The 23,842-nt window shown below is 51.0% G+C and overlaps 1 protein-coding gene across 2 annotated transcripts in view; it reads left to right on the top strand.

The window, feature by feature from the left end:
• Positions 1-23,842, top strand: part of EFL1 (elongation factor like GTPase 1) — a 122,320-nt gene that overhangs the window by 77,517 nt on the left and 20,961 nt on the right. For both annotated transcript variants that reach the window (XM_058736399.1, XM_058736398.1), the window contains 2 exons: positions 15,657-15,788; positions 20,515-20,662. In XM_058736399.1, the coding sequence (XP_058592382.1) occupies positions 15,657-15,788; positions 20,515-20,662 (280 nt within the window). The remainder of the gene's footprint in view (positions 1-15,656; positions 15,789-20,514; positions 20,663-23,842) is intronic.

Here is a 23,842-nt window from a genome sequence, read left to right as displayed (position 1 = left end):
GGCACCAGCCGGACACCTCTGTCACGCAGCTAACTGCCGAGGCCTGTACCCGGAGGAGGGAGCTGGAAGTTTCTAGGGGGTTTCCGTGGAAACGGAAGTGTTGGGAAAGACATGATAGCGAAAGGCTTGTGTTCTTCCAGCAAGTGAGAGCGGAGGCAGTGGAGTCCCTCGGAAGAAGGTGACGGAATCCAGCACAGGCCAGCCAGCAGGGGCCTGACGGGAGGCGACGTACGAACGCCCCCCGTAGATGTTCGCGATGAAGGAGTGAGTCCCCACACACGCTCACACAGCCAGAGGCCCCTCGTCAGGGAGGTGGGCTGCTGTGACCTGTCATCTCAGATGACAGTCAGAGGCTTTAAAAACTGTCTTCCTGGGGCGCCTGGGTGGCTCGGTCGGTTAAGCGTCCGACTTCGGCTCAGGTCATGATCTCACAGTTCGTGGGTTCCAGCCCCACATCAGGCCCTGTGCTGACAGCTCAGAGCCTGGAACCTGCTTCGGATTCTGTGTCTCCCCCTGTCTCTGCTCCTCCCCTATTCATGATGTCTCTTTCTCTCTCTCTCTCTCTCAAAAATAAATAAACATAAAAAAATTTTTTTTAAATAATAAAAATTGTTTTCCTGGACTTGTGTGCAAAATGCAGAAGTACAAATTAAGTCGGGTCTTACTAGTCACCTGGTCACTTTATCACAGTCCGTTAAATCCGGGACCGAGTCCTGTACTGAGTCTCTGTAGAGTGAGCTGTTTGTGAATGGAACGGAAACCTGCCGATGGAATCGTGAGACCCTGGGTGTCGAGAGCTGCCTGAACTTGGGATATCATTTTGTGCATTCCATATTCTTTGGGAAGGGCCGACTTTAGGAGTCTTGTTGTTTTTATGTTTACTCTTTTGAGAGAGAGAGTGGGGGTGGATAGGGGAGGGAGAGAGAGAGAGAGAGAGAAAGAGAGAGAGAGAGAGAAAGATCTTAAGCAGGCTACACATGCCGTGCAGAGCCCGACATGGGGCTCGATCTCATGATCCTGGGATCATGACCTGAGCCAAAATGAAGAGTCGGACGCTCAACCGACGGAGCCCCCCAGGCACCTCTCGTTGATGTCCTCGACGGTCCGGTGTGCCCGCGTACCGTGTGTATCTCCTTCGTGCATACACCCACGTGTTGCAGGTGAATCTCCCCGAGTCTCGTGATTCATGCTGTTTTACTCTAGTCCGTCGTTTTATCAGCATATATGCTGGGATGTTTTATTAGTGCTGTATCCTAGAATCTGTTCTCACCTTCCGATTTACTGTGTTCTTTTCACGGCTCAATAAACTTTATGAATGGACCTCAAGTTTTTTAAACCATTCCCTTTCTGATGGGTAATGGATCATGGCTTTTCCTGTTTCAGAGAATGCTGTAGTGACCATCACTGCATTTATGTTGTGGTGGCTAGGTTTGTTGTTGTTGTTGTTTGTTTGTTTGTTTTGCCAGTTTAATCAGTTACCTCTTCATTTCAATCAACATTTAACACAAATGCTCATTCGTTTATGTAGCAGATATCTGCTGAGGGCCTGCTGGGTGCCAGGCGTGGCCCTTCTGGTGTGTGTCCGGGTGGAGAGGCAGTGAGGCTATAGTTGGGCGGGGGGGAGGGGGGGGGGATGGGAGCCGGGAATAGCAGTCCCAGCACAACCAAGTGGTGTTCGATGCGCCTGAGCTGGTGGTGTTGCCTGTGGAGGGTGTGAGCTGTGGGGGGGGAGACGGGGCTGGTGTTCTCTCCCGGTTTCTATCCCTGATCAGGCTTCAGTTGTCAAGGCCCTTCTCCCCTCCAAGGTTTCAGCTGATGTTCGTGTTAAAGCAGCTTCGTGTGTACGAAGCTGTTTGCAGATAGGGCCTTTGTCCAGCCCTCTGCTCCCTAAGGACGGTCCTGGGTGTAGACCCCGGCGTCTCTGGCGTGACCGCTTCACCCCCTCCGCCCCGCGTACCGCGTTCCCGACCCTGTGTGCTCCCGGTCGTGCGGGGGAGTGGGTGGCCCCCTGCCTCGTCCTCTCCATCATCTCCCTCCTTTCTTCTCCTGCTCTACCAGAGTGGTCATTTTTACTCTTCCTTCGGTGAAGGAAACTACAGGAGCAAGGTTTTCAGTGATTCTGGAAAGGAGCCAGAGATGTGATGACTATTGTCCTTGGAAAAACAGAGCTCATCTCTCCGAATACATTGCAGAACGAGGGCACAGAGGGAAAAGCCATGGCCCGGGTCGGGAACCCTGGGCTGTCCCCAGGACTGTACCTTGGGATCGGCCTTTCTCCGCTGTACCCCTCAGGTTCCTCGTCTGTAAAACGGATGGGCTCTGAGAACTTGCTGGACTTGAGGGTTTATGTTAAGTCAAGGGCACTGCTGCTTTATAAGCAAGCTATGAAAGTTTGCAGAACTTTAAGGAAGGCCCCGGTATCTGAAGCGGTGACGGCTTTGCCGACGAGATGCCTTTACCGCCCCGAACTGGGGGTATTGGGTCCGGAAACCTGGCTGCTCCCGGATCCCCTGCTGCCCTCCCTTGTGCCACCTGAGCTGAATATCGTGCTCCCTTTTCTTCGTGTAGGGTGGCAACTCGAGGAGTGAACTGCCAGGGCCAGCCTCAGCACGGACCGCGTTGTCTCCTGGGGCTCGGATGTGTGCGGATGTGGGCCATTTCCAAGTGGCTGGTAGAACGGGCCCTTGAGGATGACTGAGGTGCTTCCCGGAAGGAAACCCTCCTAAGGAATAGGAAAGTACACACAGCAGAGAATCTAGGAACGAAGCCTTAGTCTCTGGAGGGAGGAACGGTGTGGTGCCCGCCCTCGATTCGCCTTTTGGCCCCGGCCCGTTGCTCCCGTGCCCACAACCTTTGGAACGCGAGGGTATACAACCTGCAAGAGTTGACCTCTGTGAGACGTTCGGTCGCGGGTGGCGTCTCAAAGCACCTAACAGAGCAGAGCGCCCAGAGAGCCCCGCACAGTCTCGGCACTTTCACAACGCCAGCGCCTGAGTGTCTGTGGCAAGTGTGAGCTCTCGGGCCCTTGAGGAACAGCCCCGGAGAGGCAGGCGGACAGGTCCCAAGGGAGGCCCTGTCGCGACTGGTGGACAGGGAGCCGGCGGGAACTGGTTATGGCTAACCTGGCCTCCCTGGTAGGCCTGGCTGGGAAGCCCTGAGAGAAAGGTTTGCACGGGTCCGTCCTCTGACGCCTCCTTCGTAGACGCTGCATCAGCACTTCTGCTCTGTGGAGTTCTTTGGCTCGCGACAGGTGTCACTAGGGACAGGGCCTGGTGGTACGAGTGGAAGGGTACTTGTGGCCGTCGGAGGAGACGCACCAAGCACTCCGGTAGAGTCGAGGTTTTCCTGACATCCCTTTTTAGGGGTCTCCTGTTTGGGGCCACTTAGAAGTGACAGTCTCACCTCCCAGCATATTTCTGCGGTCTTTGTGAAGAGGCTCCCATACCCAAGGCCACTGTGGACCGTATTATGGAAATGTTCAACTCGAAACGACTGTCACGTTATTTTGCCGACCTACTTTTCACAGCACTCTCTTTTCCTTAGAACTGGCGTGCACTCCCCATGATGTAAGCGGGATCATTTTACCCTAATGGTGGTTAGATTTCAGCACTGCCAGTTGGTAAGGGCAGAAGCAGGCGCTCAGAAACTCTTTGCGTGATGTGTTGGATGTTTTCTGTAGATAAAGGCAGCGGTGGAGAATTACGTGATGTTTGCTAGAATTGTTTTGTTTCCCTGAAAAATGAAGCAGACCAAAAACCAAGGAATAGTTTTTGAAACCATTTTGGGCATCTTCCGGTGGGGATTTAAAAGGACCCACCTCTGAACAAACCGCAGAGTGGCAGGAACCTGAGGACAGACAGATGCCCGCAGCCAGGAGGGGACGGGCTGCACTGTTTGGGGTCAGGGAACGATTTGTCACGGACAGACAGTGTTCAGAAGAGTCCATGTAAGATTGCTGCTGTGGAAGACACATTTCATCAGTCACCGGACCACGTGGTGGGAAGACACAAGGAGACCAGCCACGTGTTCTTTCCTTGGCTGCCAATTCCGCCTCGAAGGCTCGGAAACGGTTTACCTTTATTACCTGCGGGTAACAGCGCCTCTGAAAGACTCGGGAGCACTTGAGGTGGCCACGTAGCCGTGTAATTTGTGTCGGGTAACGTTTTTAAGTACATCTCGTTTGGTGCGTAGCAGGCGTATGCCAGCCTTAAACCACAGGTTGGCAGATTTTCCCGCACTGAACACGTGCCAGTGTCCCTAGCCTCTGGATTTGGAAACACAGCATAACTGGCATCCCTCCATTTCTTGCCCCCCCTCTGCTCCCCCCCCTCCCCCAAGGGTGGCCCCCACCCTGGCTTCTGATGTCATGGACAGTGTGCTCGTGGGTCAGGCTTCTCTTGTTCAGCGTCCCGGCTGCGAGACTCCCCCGCGTCACTGCGTGGTCGTGACCTGTTCACTCTCTTCGCCGTCCTGTGTGTCCACCACCGCTTCTCTGCTCTTCCGGTGGGGGACGCGGAGTTTGTTGCCAGTGCTTGGCTATTATGAATGTTGTTGCCTCGAGGATTCCCGTGCACGTCTTGTCCTGCGTATTTGAACACAGGAAATGTGTGCTGGAAGAGGAGCTGCTGTGTTGTAGGGTAGGCGTTTGTACAGCCTTAGTGAGCGGACCGATTCGTGCCTCCCCAGGAGTTTGCTAAAAATTCCGGCTGCTCCGTATCTTTGCCAGCGTTTATTTTTGTTTTTCTTTTATTTGAGCCTTTCTGGTGTGTATGGAGTAGTATCTTGTATTGGTTTCCCTGATGACCCACGAAATTCAGCTCCTTTTCATTTATTTATTGACCGTTGATTTTTGCCCATCTAGGAAATGCCTGTTAAGTGTTTACCCACTCTTTCTAAGATTCTCTGACTTCTTTTACATTGGTTTGTAGGCATACTTTATATATTCTGCATTCAAGTCCCTGGTTGGATGTATTCATTGGAGATATTTTCTCTGACTCAGAGAGTTACCTTCTGCTCTCTAACGGTGTCTTTTGATGAACCGCAGCTCTTAATTTTAATATAGTGTAATATTTATTAATTTTTCATGACCAGTGCTTTGTCCCGTGTAAGAAATCTGCTTACTCCAAAGTCATGAAGACTGTGGCATTCTTCTGTAAGCTTTTTAGTTTTATTTATGATATTTAGATTTGTGATCCTCTTGAAATTGGCCTTTGTGAGATGGTGTGGGTGGGACTCAGATTTTCCGTGGAAACGGTGGCAACTCCACTCTACTGGACCCTCCGCGCATGTGCTGCCCCCTGTGCTGTAAGTCCGATTATACGGCTTACGTTCATTTGATCCCGTTAACGGCAGCTCTTTAAAAACAAAAACAAAAACGAAAAATCCTCCGAAGTTCTTGTAGCTTGTGTCTAACAACTTTTCAGGGTAAAAATTATGTTTTTATTTAAAAATGACTGCACGTAATTTCAAGCCTAATACCATTACAGTTTTCCTTTTTACTTATCTTTCTCTTGATTTAATATCTTGATTTGCATATCATCTTTTCTTCGTAGAATTTTATATTCTGCCTTATCTGTGTCTAAGTAAGTAGGTCTTCGGAAGTTCGGTTTGTAGCAGCCGTGCAGTATCTTATCCGCAGGGACAGTGTGTTAGCCTGCTGCCTGGAGTTTAGGGCACTCTTACTTAGAGCGATGACAGCTGTCCCCGTAGACGTCTTACTGAGCTGTCGTTGCACAAGGGGGGCCGCAAATGAGAATCAATGGACCGTCTTGGGCCCCATCCTTACTTTCACTTCTAAAGCTGAGTCTCCACTACTCCAGCCTCTGTTCCAGATACCTTGGTCCTTTTTAAGGGGTCGATACAGTACTAACCTATTGCTTTCATTTATTATAAAACTAAAACCCGTGACTACTATAACGTAAGCCTCGCTGATATTTAAAGTGATATATTCTTCCCTCATTCATCCGTGATCAGTCCCTAGTAACAACTCCTTTGAGAGCCGTAGGAGCTGGCCAGGGTACTGGCTTGGATTGAAATGACCTGCGTTTGCTTCAAATCTAGTTAACATTCTGATACTGTTTCTTTCTCCTCTTCCGAACTACATTTCATCCGTAGGCTCTGGTATGAAGCGAGTTGTATCTCTGCGCTGGTAACTGTGCCGCATCAGGATGCCACTACGGACCAGTAGTCTCAAACAGCTCAAGCTCCAAGGCTCAGGCTTTGGAATAAACTACCAGCAGTCATGCGGCCGGCTTTTCCAAATGCTCCCAGGGCGCTCACGGTAACAAAGTGCGAGAAACTTGAATGTGGGGTCTCGGGCTTCGTTTCCTTCTCCTCCATGGTGCTCAGCACCGACCTCTAAACCTAAGCAGTCAGTAGATCTTTGATGACCTCGATCTAAGAAGCACAGGAATTATATGGAACGTTCCTTCAGCAACTGTTTTGAGCTCTACTCTTACATAAACCCCAGTATATTAGGTCGTAAGTTTCCATAGGCCCCTCCAGATTCTGTTGTTGCTGCATTGACTTTGAAGAAAATACTGACCATTAATAGGCCATCATTACACATGGTAGAGGACACAGGGGTCCTGTCAGGCGACGTGGGCCCACATCTAGTGCCAGGATGGCTTGTGAGGAGATCTTCCGTGGAACTGAGGGCCTTCGGTCTAAGGCTGGCAGAGCCCCCGCTCTCAGAACCTCGGTCAACCTCAAGAAACATTCCAGCTCCCTATCAGATAGGAATCCAAGAGTCCCTCTGCGGACACCAGGCACCAGAGAAATCCAAGTGTGGCAGTCCAGAGGTGAGGGCACAGTTCCAGCTTCTAGGGCCTAAATGGACCAATGCAGGTATAATACACGTGCAGGATAACGCCAGCGTTCATTGCTGTGTGGTCATTCCAGCAGTGCCAGCGTCCAAGGCACAGAAGGAACCGAAAGGCTTGTAATTGCTCCGGTTTGGCTATACTGCCGGCATAATCAAGTCAGCCCCTTGCAATCACCGTGAACGCGAGCCTGCAGATGTGGCTCCGTGCAGATGGATGGCACCGATGGCTCAGGGGCCGTGAGCGGCTGGCACAGTAAAGTGGCGAACAGCTCGTTTGCAGAGCAGGTTTCCTGGAAATTCAGTGCATGTGAAATTGTGAAGAAAGTACTTCATCATTAAAACGGAGTTAGATTGCAGCTCGGATCCTTGTAAATAGTCTCGTCCAGCAGAGTACGCGGAAGCTGCATGACCCGGGGAAACTCTACGCGGGAGACTTTTCTACACGTTGCAAGTCCCCGGTCCCTGGCCCTGCCTGCCGAGTGCCAGCGGCAGGCCCCAGCTAGACACGCCCCCTCTGGTGACCCGATTGCCTAGATTTGTAGCACTGCTTGTGGGATGCTGTCAGTACAGCTGTGCCCGTGGGCAACACTGTTCGGGACACATGACTGGAAATCACACCAGCGGGTTGCACTGGCTGAGCGTGCACAATTGTTCTCCTGCGTGCTCGTGACAATCGTGCCATCTCCAGGGCAGGGCACCTTTGCCAGTCCCTGGCTTTTTCAGACAAACACCAATTCTGTTGGTGCGAAAAACTACCTCATTGTTTTGACTTCCGTTTACATGGGTAATTTTTTAGGTTAAGGTTCTTTTTTATATGTTTTCTGACTACTTAGGGCTTCCTTTCCTTTCACTGTCTTTTCTTAGAACTGCCTATGTTCTTCACTTGTGTTGCTCAGTGGGTTGCCTGTTTTTCCCATTGATCTGTACCAGCTCTTTATATATGATGCTTGCTAATCCTTTGTCTGCTTTAAACATTGAAAACATCTGTTTTGTAACTTTTTTTTTTTCCAGGTAGGCTTCATGCCCAGCAACAGGGCTCGAACTCACAATCCTGTGATCAACAGTCAAGTGCTTACCTGACTGAGCCACTCAGGTGGCCCCTGTCGCTTTTAATCTTGTGGCATATTTGTGATACAGTTTCTATCATATAGTAGGAAGAAGTTACCGGCCTTTAGTGTAGCATCCTGTGACTTGTGCTTTCAACTTGTATGTTTCACGTTTAGGGCTTTGATCCGTGTGAAATTTATTTTTCTACGTGGTGTGTGGCAGACGGACATGTATTATTTTTCCACTTCATCAGCTGGTTGTTGCAGTGGCGTTCGCCCGGTAGCCCCTCCCTTCCCCCACGGTTGTCCCTTGCTCACGTCCGGGTTCCCACATAGGCGTTTCTGGGCTCTCCATTCATTGTCACTGGTGTGGAATCAGACACCCAGCATGGCTGTGCTGTCTGCACACTTGTTACTTTCTCGAGGAAGGAGGTAGGAACCGATCCTTGTGAATCTGTCTTTAACCCCACCCACAGTGCATGGCTCGGGGCGCCCTGCTCTGGTTTCACGGCGCATTCAGGTTGTCCTTCCCTTCCCTTCTCTGATCCCTTCACCCAGAATCTGCCGTGCACTCGCGATGAAGGTGCCATTTCACACAGAAATGACTCCTCTTCCTCTTCCTGCTCTTAATTGGAAATATCTCGAGTCGAAAAGTAAGAGAAATCCGGTCATAACTTCCTGGTTGTAGAAAGCCATATCTCTTTCCTTTTTTTTTTTTTTTTTTTTACCCTTAAGACACATTTCCAGCATTGTTTTAAACTGTACAAGACATTTTATGCTTCTTCTGTGGCAACCTTTGTTTCCCCATTTAATTAAATCATTTGAGTGGGAATGCATATCTTGGAGCGTCACGTAAAACCGTGTATACTGTGTAAATTTAGGTCAGTGGGACAGGATACAAAGCTCATGCATGGATCTAATTACGAATACGAATTTATGCTTTAAAGGAAGTTATTACAGCCTTCTTTACAATTGACTAGTTAATAGTGTGTATATAAAATTTAATAACAATTCATATCATACACCAGGAAAAACCCTAAACTGATTAACAACTTGTAATAAAAGAGCAGTACAGCCGTGCCCGTGGTAACCACGGCTGCCCACGCTTGCACTGGCCGCGGGCTGACTCTGTGCCTGGGACTCAGACACTCTGCTTCTCAGGCTCACATGTCCCCGTACCTGCACGTGCTGCGTGGGTGTGGTGTGCGTGTGGAAACTAAGACTTGGGAGAAACTAGGTGGCTGGAATAAGGCTTGAGCCAGAGGTAAACTTCCGTGCCTCCGACTCGGGATCCGACGTAACAGGACCGCGTGCTGACCGGACAGAAGAACCAGTGGCAGGTGCGGGGTCCCAGAGAAGTGGAAATAACAGGGGGACACGTCTCTGCAGTCGTGCTTGCCCCGCCAGGGCCGCTGTGGGTCGTGACCGGTCCCTCACCGGCCTCCGCTGGTGCCCTTCTTCCACCCCCATGCCAGCCTCTGTGTCTTCCGGGAACAGACCTCGTGTTTACTAGGTATGACGTTTATCGCAGCGTATGGTCACACAGGTCCTCCTGTGTCCCCCTCCGCAGTCTCAGCTCTGAGGACAGCACTGTGCTCGTGTTGACTCGTTCATTGAAGGCACTTGATGAGGTGTCTGTGGGTGCCCCCGCCCTTAAACTGGAATCAGTGAAGAACCAACAGAAGGTTGAAGAAATATTTATCAGTCCTTTGAAAGCACAGCTTTCTAAGCTTTCAAGCCTAGACACCAAACGGGAAAGGCTCAGAAAAGGTACTAGAGAGGAAAAGTAGACGCAGAATAAAAGGAGCCGCTCTAGTCCGGAGGAAGAACCGTGAGTTAAAGTGTGTAGGACATAAAGAACAAACACGGCAATGGGAACAGTGAGCCCGAGAGAAGGGCTCACAAGTGCTCTGAACAGTAATCACAGCGTCGTCGTCCATGGCCGACATGGGGATCCTCGCCTCGCCTCCCCCCTGCTTCCCCCTCGTCCCCTCCTCCTGGCTCCGAAGTGGCCACCAGGGCTCGCAGCTCTGCCTCCGTTCTCACCCTCGCGCGGCCGTCCCCGGAAAGCCCACGGCACGGTGACCACGTCCCCTGACGCTCCGTCTCTGTTACGTCCAGCCTCACGTTTGGCCCGTGCTGTGCCGTTACCCCGTGCGGCGGGTGGTCCAAAGCCCCTGGGCCCCCAAGCTCTGTGGCCCTCTCTGCTGGGTCCCCCCCGCCATCCCTTTCTCATCTCTTTCTGCTCCACTAGGAAACGTTATTTTATTGTTTTTAAATTAATTTATTAAGTGCTACCTCCTTTCCCCCGGGCTGGCCTCTGGAGACCCTTCGGTTTACTGGCTTTGAGATGGGACCTGGGGCAGCACCGAGTGCCCCGGGTCGGTTTCCAGGCCCGAGATGGAATCTCTTCCACTATTTCAATCCTAGACCTCCCAGCTGTGGGAGTTCCCTGAGCCCACGGGAGTGGGGGCGAACTGGCTCCCTGAGGACTCTTTCTTGGGGCATAGATCGAGACTGCACAGTGTCACTTTTACCTGGTGCAGGACACTGCAGGACAGGTTCCTCCCTGTTCCCTAATACAGACAAAGACAGCAAGCCTACACATCTCAAAAAATACGTATTATTTTGTCTCCTTACTGTAGTCTCTCCCGAGAAAGGGCCCCAGGTCTTAGTACAACCTGCCTGAGAACTAGTATTAACTGATTATGAGCTCCATCTCTCCTCTGAGAAGGAAACCGTTCCGACCCGGTGGTGTCACTGCTGGAAGGCTCTTCCCCAGGGCCTCCTCTGACACCGGGAAGCTAAGGGGCGTTGATCTGACGGACTTGTTGAGCACACGGGAGAAACTCGGCCGGTCCCCCGGAAACCTTCGCCAGGCAATATTGGTCTACTTTGGAGCTGTTTATTAGCCAAACAAGCCTGGAAAAAGGCCTAGATTATATTTTATATTTATGTTTTACACTCATGTACCTACCTGCCTACCTGCGTCCGTGACAAGTTACGAAGCGCGTGGATCCCCTGGGATACCCACCGTAGTTGAGTCCAAGGGGGGCAGAATCTGAGTTTGCGGTAAGATACAGAATAAGAATCGAAAACTTTAGGTCGAGGATATGGGCTCCTTTGGTAATCCAGAGGCAGAAGGACCTAGATTTGAAGGTGGTCTTCCAAAACCAGTGGTTCTCTAGATTTACACCACCCTGGGAACCCGTCCTTTAAAAACAAATGTTTTTATCCAGGTGATCCTTGAACAACACACGTGTGAACCGCGTGGGTCCGCCTATACGTGGATTTTTTTCAGTCAGTGAAGTCCAGTACTGTCAATATATTTTCTTTTCCTTATGATTTTCTTAATAGCGTGTTATTTCTCTAGCTTACTGTACTGTGCGAATGCAGTATGGAATACGTGTGACACACAGAATCCATGTAAATCAGCTATGTTATCGGTGAGGCTTCCAGTCAACAGCAGGAGTTAACAGTTAGGAGTTAAGTTTTGGGGGAATCAAAGTGAATTTTCAACTGCACGGGGTCAGTGCCCCTGAACCCCGTGTTCAAGCATCAGCGGCTCTTGTCTGGATCCTCATGTCCCTTCTGAGGTCGTGTTCACTGCTCACACAGGCCTGAGGCTACCGTGGGCGTGCGTGGTGTGTAACTGGCGTCCACTGTGAAGATTGAAAGCGATCTGTTAACTCGGGTGTATTAAACAGATTAAGAGGAACCAGTTGATGGCTCTTGAGTAGTAATATTAAGGTTGGCTTGGAACTTTGGCAGTTAGGGACCATACTCCAGCCAGAGCATTAACGTTTTGCCACGTTGTTATTGTTTTCTTGTATTCAGATACTAATTTTTATACCAGCGTAGAGAGCGCACTTTCAGAATCCAGATGTCCCTGAAGATAGTAATGCTGTCCTCCGTCCAGACACTAGTGAGCCGTCCGCAGGAAGCAGTGTTAGAATTAAGTGACGGTTTCACCGTCTTCCTGCTGCCAGCGTGAGCTCATCGTGGAGTCATTCAGCCTGTGCAATGGGAGCTGGTCAGAATGGAAGAACGTCGTCCACAGGGGGCCGGTCCATCTCTCAGGCCCCACGGAGTATTTCCGGTGTCAGATCGTAAAAGAGGGCACGTAAATGATGCTCCTCAATATTGTTTCTGGAATACTGTTTAAAGGGAAGCCTTAGAGAGAGCCTGGAAAAAAGCTGGGGCTCGCCAGCATTTGTAACATGCTGATTTTTTGAGTAAGAAGAATTTGAAGGGAGTGGCACGCAGCCTGGCACGGGCCTGAGACGTGGTGCAGGAGCGCCGCGTGTCCCCCGCCCCGCAGCCAGCGGCCACACGCTCGCGCATCTGAGTGCACTTGTACAGAGAGGAATTAGGACCAGAGAGGACTTGGATCGTTGATGTTCAGCCACACAGCAGTTGCCGGTGTTTGCACAGAACTGAGCTAGAATTTTGGGTGTTTAGTACATTGCTTTTACCCCATATTGCTGTTTTCTCAGCCTATTTTCTCTCTTTTGCTTACATCACGTGCCCTTTTTTGATAAACATTAAAAAAAAAAAAAAAAAAAAAAAAAAAAAGCTTGTGCTCTCTCCAGTCTTTCAACCAAATCAATGCCATGCTAATTTCTGATTTTTTTTTTTTCTGAACTGTCACTTCTGTCCCAGAAATTCTGAGATGATTGTCTTGAGTGAACATGTCCCTTACCGATCCCCGCACACACACACACCGCACCCCCACCCCCCCACCCCGGCCAGGCTATAAAATGCTTTTGCAAATGTGCTTTCTGTGAAGGAGCTGTTCCCCCATGATTGTCATTGTGACTAAAGCAACCAGAGTAGAAGTTAGCAGATAAAAAGTTACGGACATTATAGCAATAAGTTATGTGTGCCTGTGGAAGGGGTTGGGGGGGGGGGAGGGAGAAATCTAGCGAAGTGAAAACAGTGACAGTCTTACGATGGCGTGACTCTGGGTACACTTGTCTTTTTTCAGAATTATATCTGATATCATTTTAAAACAGAAAAGCTTTTAAAAATTGTGCTTTGCATGAGTATCCAGTCATACACTTACTAATTATCTGATAGTATTTCAGGAAATTCTCAAAGTGATTTTTTTTTAAATCATTTCTTTGTGATTCACCCAAGTAACCTTAATGGTCCCTTTCCTGGATTTCGAGACTATATATATGTTTTTTAATATTTATTTGTTTTTGAGAGAAGAGACGGATTAAGAGCACGGGTGGGGTGGGGCGCCTGGGTGGCTCAGTCGGTTAAGCGTCCGACTTCGGCGCAGGTCACGATCTCACGGTCCGTGAGTTCGAGCCCCGCGTCGGGCTCTGGGCTGACGGCTCAGAGCCTGGAGCCTGCTTCCGATTCTGTGTCTCCCCCTCTCTCTCACCCTCCCCCGTTCATGCTCTGTCTCTCTCTGTCTCAAAAATAAATAAACGTTAAAAAAAAAATTTAAAAAAAAAAAAAATAAAAAATAAAGAGCACGGGTGGGGAAGGAGCAGAGAGAGAGGGAGACACAGAATCCGAAACAGACTCCAGGCTCTGAGCTGTCAGCACAGAGCCCGACACGGGGCTTGAACTCACAAACCCTGAGAACGTGACCTGAGCCGAAGCCAGACGCTCAACCGACTGAGCCACCCAGGCGCCCAAGATTATATTTTAAAACAAGTAATAATGGTGTCATGTACAGGTGGTGGATTTTTGACTGTCTTTAGAGCGTTGCTTTTTCTGTAAATTCTGTTTTTTAAGTGTTTGTTTATTTTTGAGAGAGAGAGAGAGGGAGGGAGAGTATGAGCGGGGGAGGGGCAGAGAGAGGGGAAGACACAGAATCCAAAGCAGGCTCCAGGCTCCGAGCTGTCAGCACAGAGCCCGCCGCGGGGCTCGAACTCATAAACTGTGAGATCGTGACCTGAGCCAAAGTCAGATGCTTAATTGACTGAACCACCCAGACGCCCCTATATAAATTATGTAATTATAATCCTATTCACAAATCTGGACATACCTAAGTAGCAAGAGTAGATTTGGTAATTTGAATAGCAAAATGTCGAGCAGAAGTTCAGTGTTCACAGTGTGCTGACCACGTGCGGCCTACATCCTCGTGATGCACAGGAAGGGGCGGGATCTGCCTTTTCGATGAAGGCACCTGCTGTGCGTGCAGGAAGGACACGTGCGCTGGTCAGAGGTCAAAAGCAGGATGGGTGAGGTTTGAGAGGGAATATTTACTAGGGGGGAGGGGTCTCCCAACCCCTGGCCCCATGGGAGATGATGTTATTTCTAGTAGACTTGGTGGGAAGTCGGCCAGACCCACATCTGTGGGTCTTACCAGTGGCGGAGGGCAGCAAAGCTGTGGCCGGCGTAGACCTTTCTCTGTGCTGGGCCAAGAAGCACAGTAATGAGAAATGGATACCTTGACTGAATAAATGCACGGGATGCACAGGGACTAGACATAGTACCTTGGAAACGTCAGTCCGGAGAGGGTCCCCTGCACACGAAAGGTCTAGAAATCATGTCATGAGCTGAACAGTTAGAGGAGCTAGTGATGTTTAGCGTGAGGCAGAAAAGGCTTCAGAGGGTCTGACGAATGCCGTCAAAGTCCCAGGGGTGCCTGGCGAAAGTGGAAGCAGGTCTTGTGTGCACCCTGGGCACTGTGCTAACGCATCTGGAGGCTGGAGGTCGGGGGTAGAGGGGTTGGAGCTCTCCCTTGAGGCAGGGAGGGAGTGGGTGACTTCTGGATGCTTTCAGCAGGGGCCGGGGGTGGGGGGGCGTCGCCCAGGCTTCCCCACCGTGTGCTCACACTGCGAGCCCTCTCAGCTGCCTTTAGGTTGTGTGCCGGAAGCTTCTGTGTCAGTTCCCCTCCACCAGGCTGAGCGTCCGGTCGTGCGGTGTCCCGTCCCCTGGTGCCTACCTGACGTCCGTGTGTCGGCCCAAGGAGCAGTGCCGTTTCCTGTCCTCAGCGGTTTCTGAGCCCAGCATAAAGTGCTGGTCAGGAGTCCCTGCCCCCGTCTCCTGTGCCACCTTCCCCTTGAGCGACAGCCTCCCCTCCCGTGCCCTCCTCAATCTTTAACCCCAAAGCACGGAAACGGCCCTTGTGCGTGTCACTTAATTCATTCCAAAGTGTTGTCTGCTCTTCCTCTGGACGTGAGGCTCCGTGCGCCCCCTTTAACCCTCCTGTGGGGCGTTCTCCCCCATCTGCTCGAAGACAGATACCCCCCTGGGCAGTCTTATGCAGCCACCCCTGGGAGCCTGCAGTGGGACGGGGACAGGAGAAGGGGCAGGTGGGGGGAACCGATGTCCTCTTCTAAAACTGGGGTACTGTGAAGGGTGGTTTGGGTCAGGAACGCCACAGCAAGCTCAAACTTGAAGTCTCTAAACGCCCTTGACCCCTGCGTAAGTATTTGGGAAAAGAGAGGATTCCAGTAGAGACCCCTCTTCGTCAAATCAACGTATTTTGAAAACCAGGAGTTATGAGAAATGATTAGTATTTTCAGACACACGTATCTGGACATGATCGCTTCTGGGGTCAGAGTAGGTATGTGTTAGCCCAGTTTGCAGTGACCGCACGAGCTGCGCATCTGGAAAACAGGAACCAGCAGAACGCCCGTATTCCTCACGGCAACCAAATAGCATCCAGAGGTGCAAAACCTCCGTGAGGCTCTGCCTCGTTCCCTGCGACATTTCTGAGTGTTTCCCTCTGTGACCTACGTTCTGGGTCGGTGTTATTTTTCTAACGTAAATTCAGAATTTATCATCCTTCGTTGACCGCGTGCATCTTTTCCTCCCTGCAGGCATAGGAGGCCTTCAGGACTTCGTGCTGAAGTCGGCAACACTGTGTAGCTCGCCGTCCTGCCCACCATTCGTTCCGCTCAACTTCGAAGCCACGCCTATCGTGAGGGTCGCCGTGGAGCCCAAGCACCCAAGTAAGAGGACCTCGTTTTTAAAAGCCCGTGACGTCCTTCCCGCTTTCGAAATGCGTGTATTTCACGCTTGATTCCTCACGATTTGTGTCAACAGTGCTGTGGATTTTCATTCCGGGTGTGTAACAGAAGAGAGCTTCCCAGGCCGGAGGCCCTCGCAGACCAGCTGCTTTTCCGAGGGGGTCGAACCTCCGTCCTGGGAACACGGTGTATTTAGGCTCCTTTGCCTTCCGGGGAAACCGTGTCCTTTGTGGCAGAGATGAGATCATCTCCCTCCCCCATGACCCTGGCACAGGCTCAGCAGAGCTCATGTTTTATGTGATTGGTTAGGATCTTAGACTCTTACCCCCAAACTTCTTGGTTCCAAATCCATCATACTCTCTTGGCTCTAGGTTCCCTAGATTATCTGGACACCGGGCGTGTCCTGTCTCTTTGGAAAGCACTTCCTGCCCCACCCAGTATGCCAGACCGTGTCTTTACTAGTGCTTAGTCTTTGGTTTGTGCCATTTGCCTGACCGGGCCTCGTTAACTCTTGTATTTTGCTTCCCGTGACGTCGCTAAGCCCGCATTCCCTGTGACTTTGGTGTTCCCGGGGCGTAATGGTCGTCGGGGGAGAATCTCCAGAGGTGCCCTAAGGGAAGCGGAGGGCAGGTGTCGTAAAATGGTGGTTCTCTGCGGACACCTGTGGCGCCCTCGTTGCCCTTGCCCGTCTACACCCCATCTCGCCCCAGAGCCGGGGCTTCCCGCAAGCTTGTCTCTGCCTCAAGTTCTAAGAGACATCCTTAGTTAGCATCGAGGGTCCCTGGGAGCCTAGAGCAGACACTCGGAGGACGGCATCTCTGACCTGTGGGCTCCGTCCCAGTAGGCAGCCATCTTGGTTGGGCCCCAGAGCCAGGCCTTCTTCCTGGGCCGTCACCGTAGACCGCCAGTGCTGGTTCGCTGCACGGACTGACCCTGGTCTTGATGAGGCCTGCTTCCTCTCCAGGGGTTCGTCCAGGCCCTGGCCCCTCACGGTTGGCTCTTCTCTTGTGCCGGCTGCCTCCAGCCCTGAGAAGTACGCACAGTACGAGAAAGTTCCGTTTTACTGCATTTGTGACACTTGAGTCTGGCAACTGCGGTTTCTTCTTCGGCATTTCTAGTATTTCTGGCTTCTGCTCTGTTCCATTTAGACCTAAATTTTTATTTTTTTTTAATTTTTTTTTTTAACGTTTATTTATTTTTGAGACAGAGAGAGAGATAGAGCATGAACGGGGGAGGGTCAGAGAGAGAGGGAGCCACAGAATCTGAAACAGGCTCCAGGCTCTGAGCTGTCCGCACAGAGCCCGATGCGGGGCTCGAACCCACGGACTGTGAGATTGTGACCTGAGCTGAAGTCGGACGCTTAGCCGACTGAGCCACCCAGGTGCCCCTAGACCTAAATTTTTAAACCCGAGATCAAAGAAATAATTGCTAATCGAAACCATAATGTTTTTGTAGAAATTTATCATTTTTGGAGTGTGCCTGTCGGCCGCGTGCCGCCCTGGGCTGGAATCCCCGCTGGGGAGCGGCCGGGCCGGAGGAGCCCAGCCGGCTTCCTTCCCGTCCCGCGGCCGACTGTCCGGTCTCCTGCCCGTCGGCGAGGCCGTGCGGTGACGGGAGACGCGGGAGGGCTGCGCCGAGGCCCGTTTTCCTCGCGTGCTCCGTCGGGAGTTCCTCAGACGTGTGGGAAACAAACCGGCGTGGGCGCCTGGGCGGCTCAGTCGGTTAAGCAGCGACTTCGGCTCAGGTCATGGCTCAGGTCATGATCTCGCGGTTCACGGGTTCGAGCCCCTCGTCGGGCTCTGTGCTGGCAGCTCGGAGCCCGCGTCGGATTCTGTGTCTCCCTCTCTCTCTGCCCCTCCCCCCGCTGGCCCTCTGTGTCTCTCTCTCTCTGTCTCTCTCTCAAATATAAGTAAACATTGAAAAAAATTTAAGGAAAAACAAACTGACACGGTTAGAAGGGACAACGGTTTTCTTCATAATTTTAGGAAGTGTGGCTCCTTTCCCACCCGAGTGTGCAGCTTGTGCCGGACTCACGTGCACGCGCCTGGCCAGGTGGCCACAGCGCCAGCGCCCGCGCCCGGTGTCGGAGTTGCCCCCTCGTTCCGTCCGGCACCTCCGTGTGCGCGGGGGATGTCTGGGGTGCTTCTCGGAACCCCGTCCTCGTTCCCGCCAGCCCCCGTGAGCCCTGGGGGGCGGTTACTGTGAGGCCCCTCCCCCCGCGGGTCCCGTGCCAGCGGACTGCGGGCAGAGCGCCCTCCTGTGGCCGGATTTCCCAGCCCCGCCCCCGTGAGCGCACCCTGTGCCCCGTGCCCTCTTCACCCCCTCGTGCCGCGGCCCCGGCCGGCTCGCCTGCAGCACCCCCCCCCTTGCTCACCTTGCCGTGTGAACACACGCCTTTCCACTTCGCTCTCATTTCCGAGACCGGGGTCCCAGTACCATGGTGGCCGCCCCTCTGTTCTGTGTCCCCGGGACAGAGAAACGGAGGTGTCCCAAAGCCAGGATTGCTTTCCTCATCATAGATCCTTGCCACACACTAGGGATTTCACGTTGATTGGTTTATTTAATCCCCTCAGTAGCCTTATGCAGTTTTTTATCCTCATCTTCTCAAAGGTAAACTGAGGCTTAGAGAAGATAATGCTTGCCCAAGGCCTGCAGTTAGCGGTCGGTGTCCCGCAGCGTACCACCAGTCCAGGACACCGAGCGCCTCCTGTGGCCGGGCCTGGGGGGGTCACACAGCACTGGGCTTGCTCTGCTGTCCACACGCCCCACCCCCACCCTGGCCAGACCGCCAGGAGGGCGCTGCCCCAGGGGCTGTGCATGCCAGGAGGGAGGCCGGCCGGCCCTCCCTCGTGGAGGTGGCTGCCGTGGTAACACTTCATTGTGTTTGCAAGTTTTCTCCTAACGGTCGGTGGTGCAGCCGTCCAAGGTGTGCATGTAGTGTCCCTTGACCAGTGGCTCTTCCCCTGGGAAGGGCACCTGACAGACGGTGTGGCCCAAATGGGACAGGTACATCGTGGGCCGCCTTTGCCCGGTCACCGTGTCCATGTAAAACCCCCATTTAGCAGTTTATACACAAAGGTTTTGTTGAAACCCAGATAGTGAATATTTTTCATGATCTCACTTTTTTTAGATTAATTAAAAGATGTTGACTTTTTTTCATCTTTAATAGATCATTTGGAAGATTTTTAAACAGGTTAGGAAAATCAGCGTCCAGATTTTAAGAGGTTTAATAGATGCCGTTTCTGGCAACAAAATGACTATCATCGTAAATAAGCATTTTCAAACATCCGATTTCAAAATGTCTCCATATTCCAAATTTTGTTTGGAAAAACTTTCTTCTTGGCTCATTGTTCAGCTCTCGCCTTTACCATGGAGAGAGAGAGATTTTAACGGTGTGTGCCTTTTTTGTTATTTTTAAGGAATTTGTAATTGAGCCAATGGGGAGCTGGCAAAAAGCTTTTTCATTTGTTATTTTTATTGTTCTCTCTGTGCCATATGTTATTCATGTTATCAGTGGTCTTTTTGCAGGAATCTTTTCAAACCAGGTGAAGTTAGTTAACACGGATAATCTCTGTAAACCCGCTTAATTAGGCAGAGGAGAACCACAGGATGCCGGAAAGGAACAGAAGAGACGGCCTGTCAACCCACGCTCAGTGGGGTCCCACTCTGTCTTCCCTCCGAGTCCACGCACCCACGTGTGGCTCGTCACTGCCTGACGCGTGCGGGTGCTGACACCCTCCTGCAGGCTTCAAACCAGTGACTTTGACACAAGCTCTTGGCTTCTCTACCCGCCTCCTCCTCTTTAAAACAAGAACAGTACTCATCCCGGCCACACAGTCAATGAACTCATACCTGTAAAGTACTTGTTGGCACGTGGTTAGCTAATATGAAGTGTTATCACTAGAAAAGTTTTATTTCAAGACTAAGTAGACGTGGAAAAGTAAATCGATACGGAATGCACATACTAAACACCACTGATGGTAGAAAGTTCCCGTGGTTTTGTTTGTCTGGCCTGTTGAAAACCGGGCATGGAGGGGTTGCCGAGCCCCTCCTTCAAATGGAGAAGCGAAGCAGTGACGGGAGACTTCCTCTGCCTCAAATGACAGTTGCCGCTGACTACACGGGATGGGGTGGAAAGGCAGTTAGACCAAGACGGGCGTCAGAATCCCGTCCGTGCCCGCAGCTCCGGTGGGCGGTCAGGACACGCGGTCAGGGGCAGAGGCACGGGCAGGAAGGGGGTGTAGAAGGCGCCCGGGGCTCGCTGGGCACAGAGGGCAGCTCTGTTCTAAAACCCAGGGTCCTGTCGAGTGTGTCTCAGTAATCGTCTCTTGAACACCACATGAGGTGTTTCATTGTTGTTGTTTATTTGGTGATCGTAACTCTTCTCTGGGGAAGAGTTCTGTTGCACATGTAGGTGTATAATACGTGTGTTTGTAATACCACATAGGTGGATGCACACGCACAGTGGCGGGCGTTTGTGTTTGCCGAGGATTTGGATAGCTCAGCTTTGCGGGTCCTGATGGTAACAGGTGTCTTGTGCGAGCTGTCTACACTGATAAGTCACCAGAAGACGGTGTCCTTCACCTTGCCGCATTATCTGCAAGAAAAGTAAACGGGTACTTTTCCCTTCAGTAGCCACGGGCATCGTCTTGCGATTCGATTAGTCCTTAGTCCGTATTTAATCAGTGTTTTCGTTCTGTTCACCTAGGTGAGATGCCTCAGCTTGTCCGGGGAATGAAGCTGCTAAACCAGGCCGATCCCTGTGTCCAGATCTTAATTCAGGAAACCGGGGAGCACGTTTTGGTCACAGCGGGAGAAGTCCACCTTCAGCGGTGCCTGGATGACTTGAAAGAAAGGTGAGGCGGTGACGGTCGTGGAGCGGTCGCGGCCCCCAACTCGGTGGGGGGGGGGGGGGGGGGGGGGGGGCGGTGTGCCCCGAACCAGTTGAACTCAGACAAAACTGAAGTGCCCTCAGTTCAAACATGAACTGCTATGGTGTCCCTGGACCGTAGATTTCATTTTTAATAACTGGCAGCATCTCCTTCTGCACTTGAGTGAGTTTACATTTTTAAGCTCGAGTCATAAAGTATTTTCCCACGTGGGTCTTTTCCTTTACGCGTATACACACGCAGCACGTCACAGCAGCCAGAACCTAGTCCTGCGCCGTGAGCTTCGGCTGGGACGGGCCAGACTTCTGTCCTCCTTGGTGGAACGGACGCCTGCAGGGCATCCCGCCGTGTCTCCACGCTGGTGACGGTGCCGTCATAAAACGCGCGTCCCGGGTCACTTTCTGCCAATGAACGTTCGGCGGAGCAGTCAGGAAGATACAGCGGGGGGAGAGGCACCGTTGGCTGCCCGCGCAGAGGTGACCTCCGGGGCGCCGGGGGCTCCGCCCCGGCCTGCAACGTGCGCCGCGGCCCGTGTCCGCTGCTACCTGCGCGGGCGGCTCTGGTGTTTGGTCGAGGCGAGCTCCTGGAGGTGGTGTTCCCGCCCCGAGAGTGACTGCCAGCCTCTGCGCTCGGCACGGTTTGTCTGGTTTAATCCCTATGACGGTACGGCGCCGGGCCGCGGTACTCCTTCCATCACCACAGTACTCCCGCCCCCCCCCCCCCGCCCTGCCGCGGTACTCCTTCCCTTACCACAGTACTCCCGCCGCGGTACTCCTTCCCTTACCGCAGTACTCCCGCCCCCGCCACAGTACCTCTGCTACTGCCGATGGTAGAATAGGGTGAGAAGAGGTGCGCCTGCGGCACCATCCCTGGGGACCTTGCGGAAGCTCCTGATGGAAAGGGGGCGCGTTCTCGGCTTCGTTTCTCACTTTAAAATGGTGTTGTGGCTTTTTCCTCCCTTAAGTGTTATTATAGCCGTAATTAGCACAAAACTGGAAGGCACGCCTTCCCTCTCTTCAGTGTTTGTTACCGTTTTCTTATAATTTCTGAAGAATATAACATTGGCTAGAGAATAATGCTAATTGGATAAATTTTAAGGTATGTTTTAAAATAACAATTCTCAAGAAGGCTTTTTAAAAAACCATTGAAATGTCATGTTAGTTTTTGGGGTCTTTGAACTGAATTATTTTCTCCTTTTTAATACTCTGCTACCAATTAAAATCCATGTTAAATAACCGTATGGGGCGCCTGGGTGGCTCAGTCGGTTGAGCGTCCGACTTCGGCCCAGGTCGTGATCTCCCGGTTCGTGGGTTCAAGCCCCACGTCTGGCTCAGTGCTGACAGCTCAGAGCCTGGAGCCTGCTTCGGATTCTGTGTCTCCCTCTCTCTGCTTCTCTCTCTCTCTCTCTCTCTCAAATATAAATAAACATTTTAAAAAATGTTTTTAAATAACCTTACATTTCTCAGGCCATTAACTCTTCTTTTAAAAAATGTCTTTTGGCGCTTAGAGTTATATTTCAAATGTTTTCCCGTAAACCTAAAATTGATTCTAATTAATGATTACTTTTTTGTTTCTTTTTGAGTCTTTTCATTTTTACCTCCTGGTTTTCATTATGTGTACTTTTTAATCTCAGGAGGAAAACCTAGTTTATAATAAAAGAATTAGTTTCTTAGAAATATGCCCTTAACATAGCATTAAAATATTTTAATAGATCAGTTTATTTTGGCAGCTACTCTGTGTAAACCTTTTGAGAAAATATCCTCATCCAAATACCTGACAACGATTTACACTTCCATTGAATGAAGCTAACAAAACCCAAAACATATCTGCTTTTCAAAATAGATATACTGCTTTGATACAATACTTTCTAAACTCTGAAGTGTTTATCTGCTTTTCCTAAAAATTCCAGTTTCTGAAAGTGATGACACCTTCCCCTCCCTTTGTGTGTGGCCCTGGTGTGACAGGTAAATCCCGTCGAGCTCCGGCTTCTTGCCGTCTGTCGCTCCTCAGAGCGGAAACCTGGGCCCAAGTGGAAGGAGTCTTCTCTTGCATTTGTGTGCTTAGTTAGCAGGGGAGTTGCTAGACCAGGGGTAGGAGAGGACGACAGACAGACGGATGCATCGGGACCCAGGCAGGTAGCATTTCATGTCACGTGCGACATGGGGACCCCAAGGGAGCTGCCTCAGCAGGTGTTGACAGAGTCCATTGCCTCCTCATGGCTCCCCAACAGCATGTCGGAGTTCAGGGGCACCTTAGGGAATTGGGGGCTAGGTCCCTCATCCTGGGCTAAGAAGCATAAGAGCATTATGAGCAGTTTTATACCAATAATTTTGTTTGTTTGTTCACCTATTTATTTTGAGAGAGGGGATGTGAGCAGGGGAGAGGCAGAAAGGGAGAGAGAGAATCCCAGGCAGGCTCTGTGCTGACAGATGCAGGGCTCGATCTCGACAACCGTGAGATGACGACCTGAGCCGAAACCAAGAGTCGGACACTCGACCGACTGAGCCGCCCAGGCGCCCCCCACTAAACTTTAAAGGAAATGGGCAAATTCCTGGAAAAATCTGACCCATAAAAAAGTAGAAAGCCTGATAGTCATAACTATCAAAAGAATTCAGAGTTGGAATGCCATTAAAAGTGTCAATCAATGTGTATTTATTTATCAGATTAACGGAAGAAAAATCATCTGAGTGGACAAAGGAAAAACGTTTAATAAAATTCAGCATTCACACATGCTCAGAGCTCTCAGCAAACCAGGAATAGAAGGAATGTGCTTAAAACTGATGAAAAATATCCTCAGAGTAACTAGAACACTCATGTACTTACTGTCCTTGGGGGTCAGAACTGAAACAAGGGTACCCCCTGTAACTAGGCCTGTATCAGATTGCATTGTCGGTCTTGGGCAGCGTTGTGAAGGATAAAACATGAAGGATACGGGACTCGAAAAGGGACAGCTGCCACTGCCACCGTTTGCACACGACATGACGGAGCGCCAGTAATGCAGAAGACGCCGGAAAGTGTTAGGATTAGTAAGTAAACCCAGCAAGGCTGCTCTAGTCAAGATTAATATGCAGAATTGATTGCATTTCTATATACTGTTAATAAACAGAAAAAGAAAATTATTTTAAGGCTACCATTTACAGTAACAAA

Source organism: Neofelis nebulosa, chromosome 7 (genome assembly GCF_028018385.1).
Source record: "Neofelis nebulosa isolate mNeoNeb1 chromosome 7, mNeoNeb1.pri, whole genome shotgun sequence".
In the NCBI taxonomy this organism is placed as follows: Eukaryota; Metazoa; Chordata; class Mammalia; order Carnivora; family Felidae; genus Neofelis; species Neofelis nebulosa.
The sequence above is the reverse complement of the archived record's forward strand: the minus strand, read 5'-3'. Positions and strand labels throughout refer to the sequence as shown.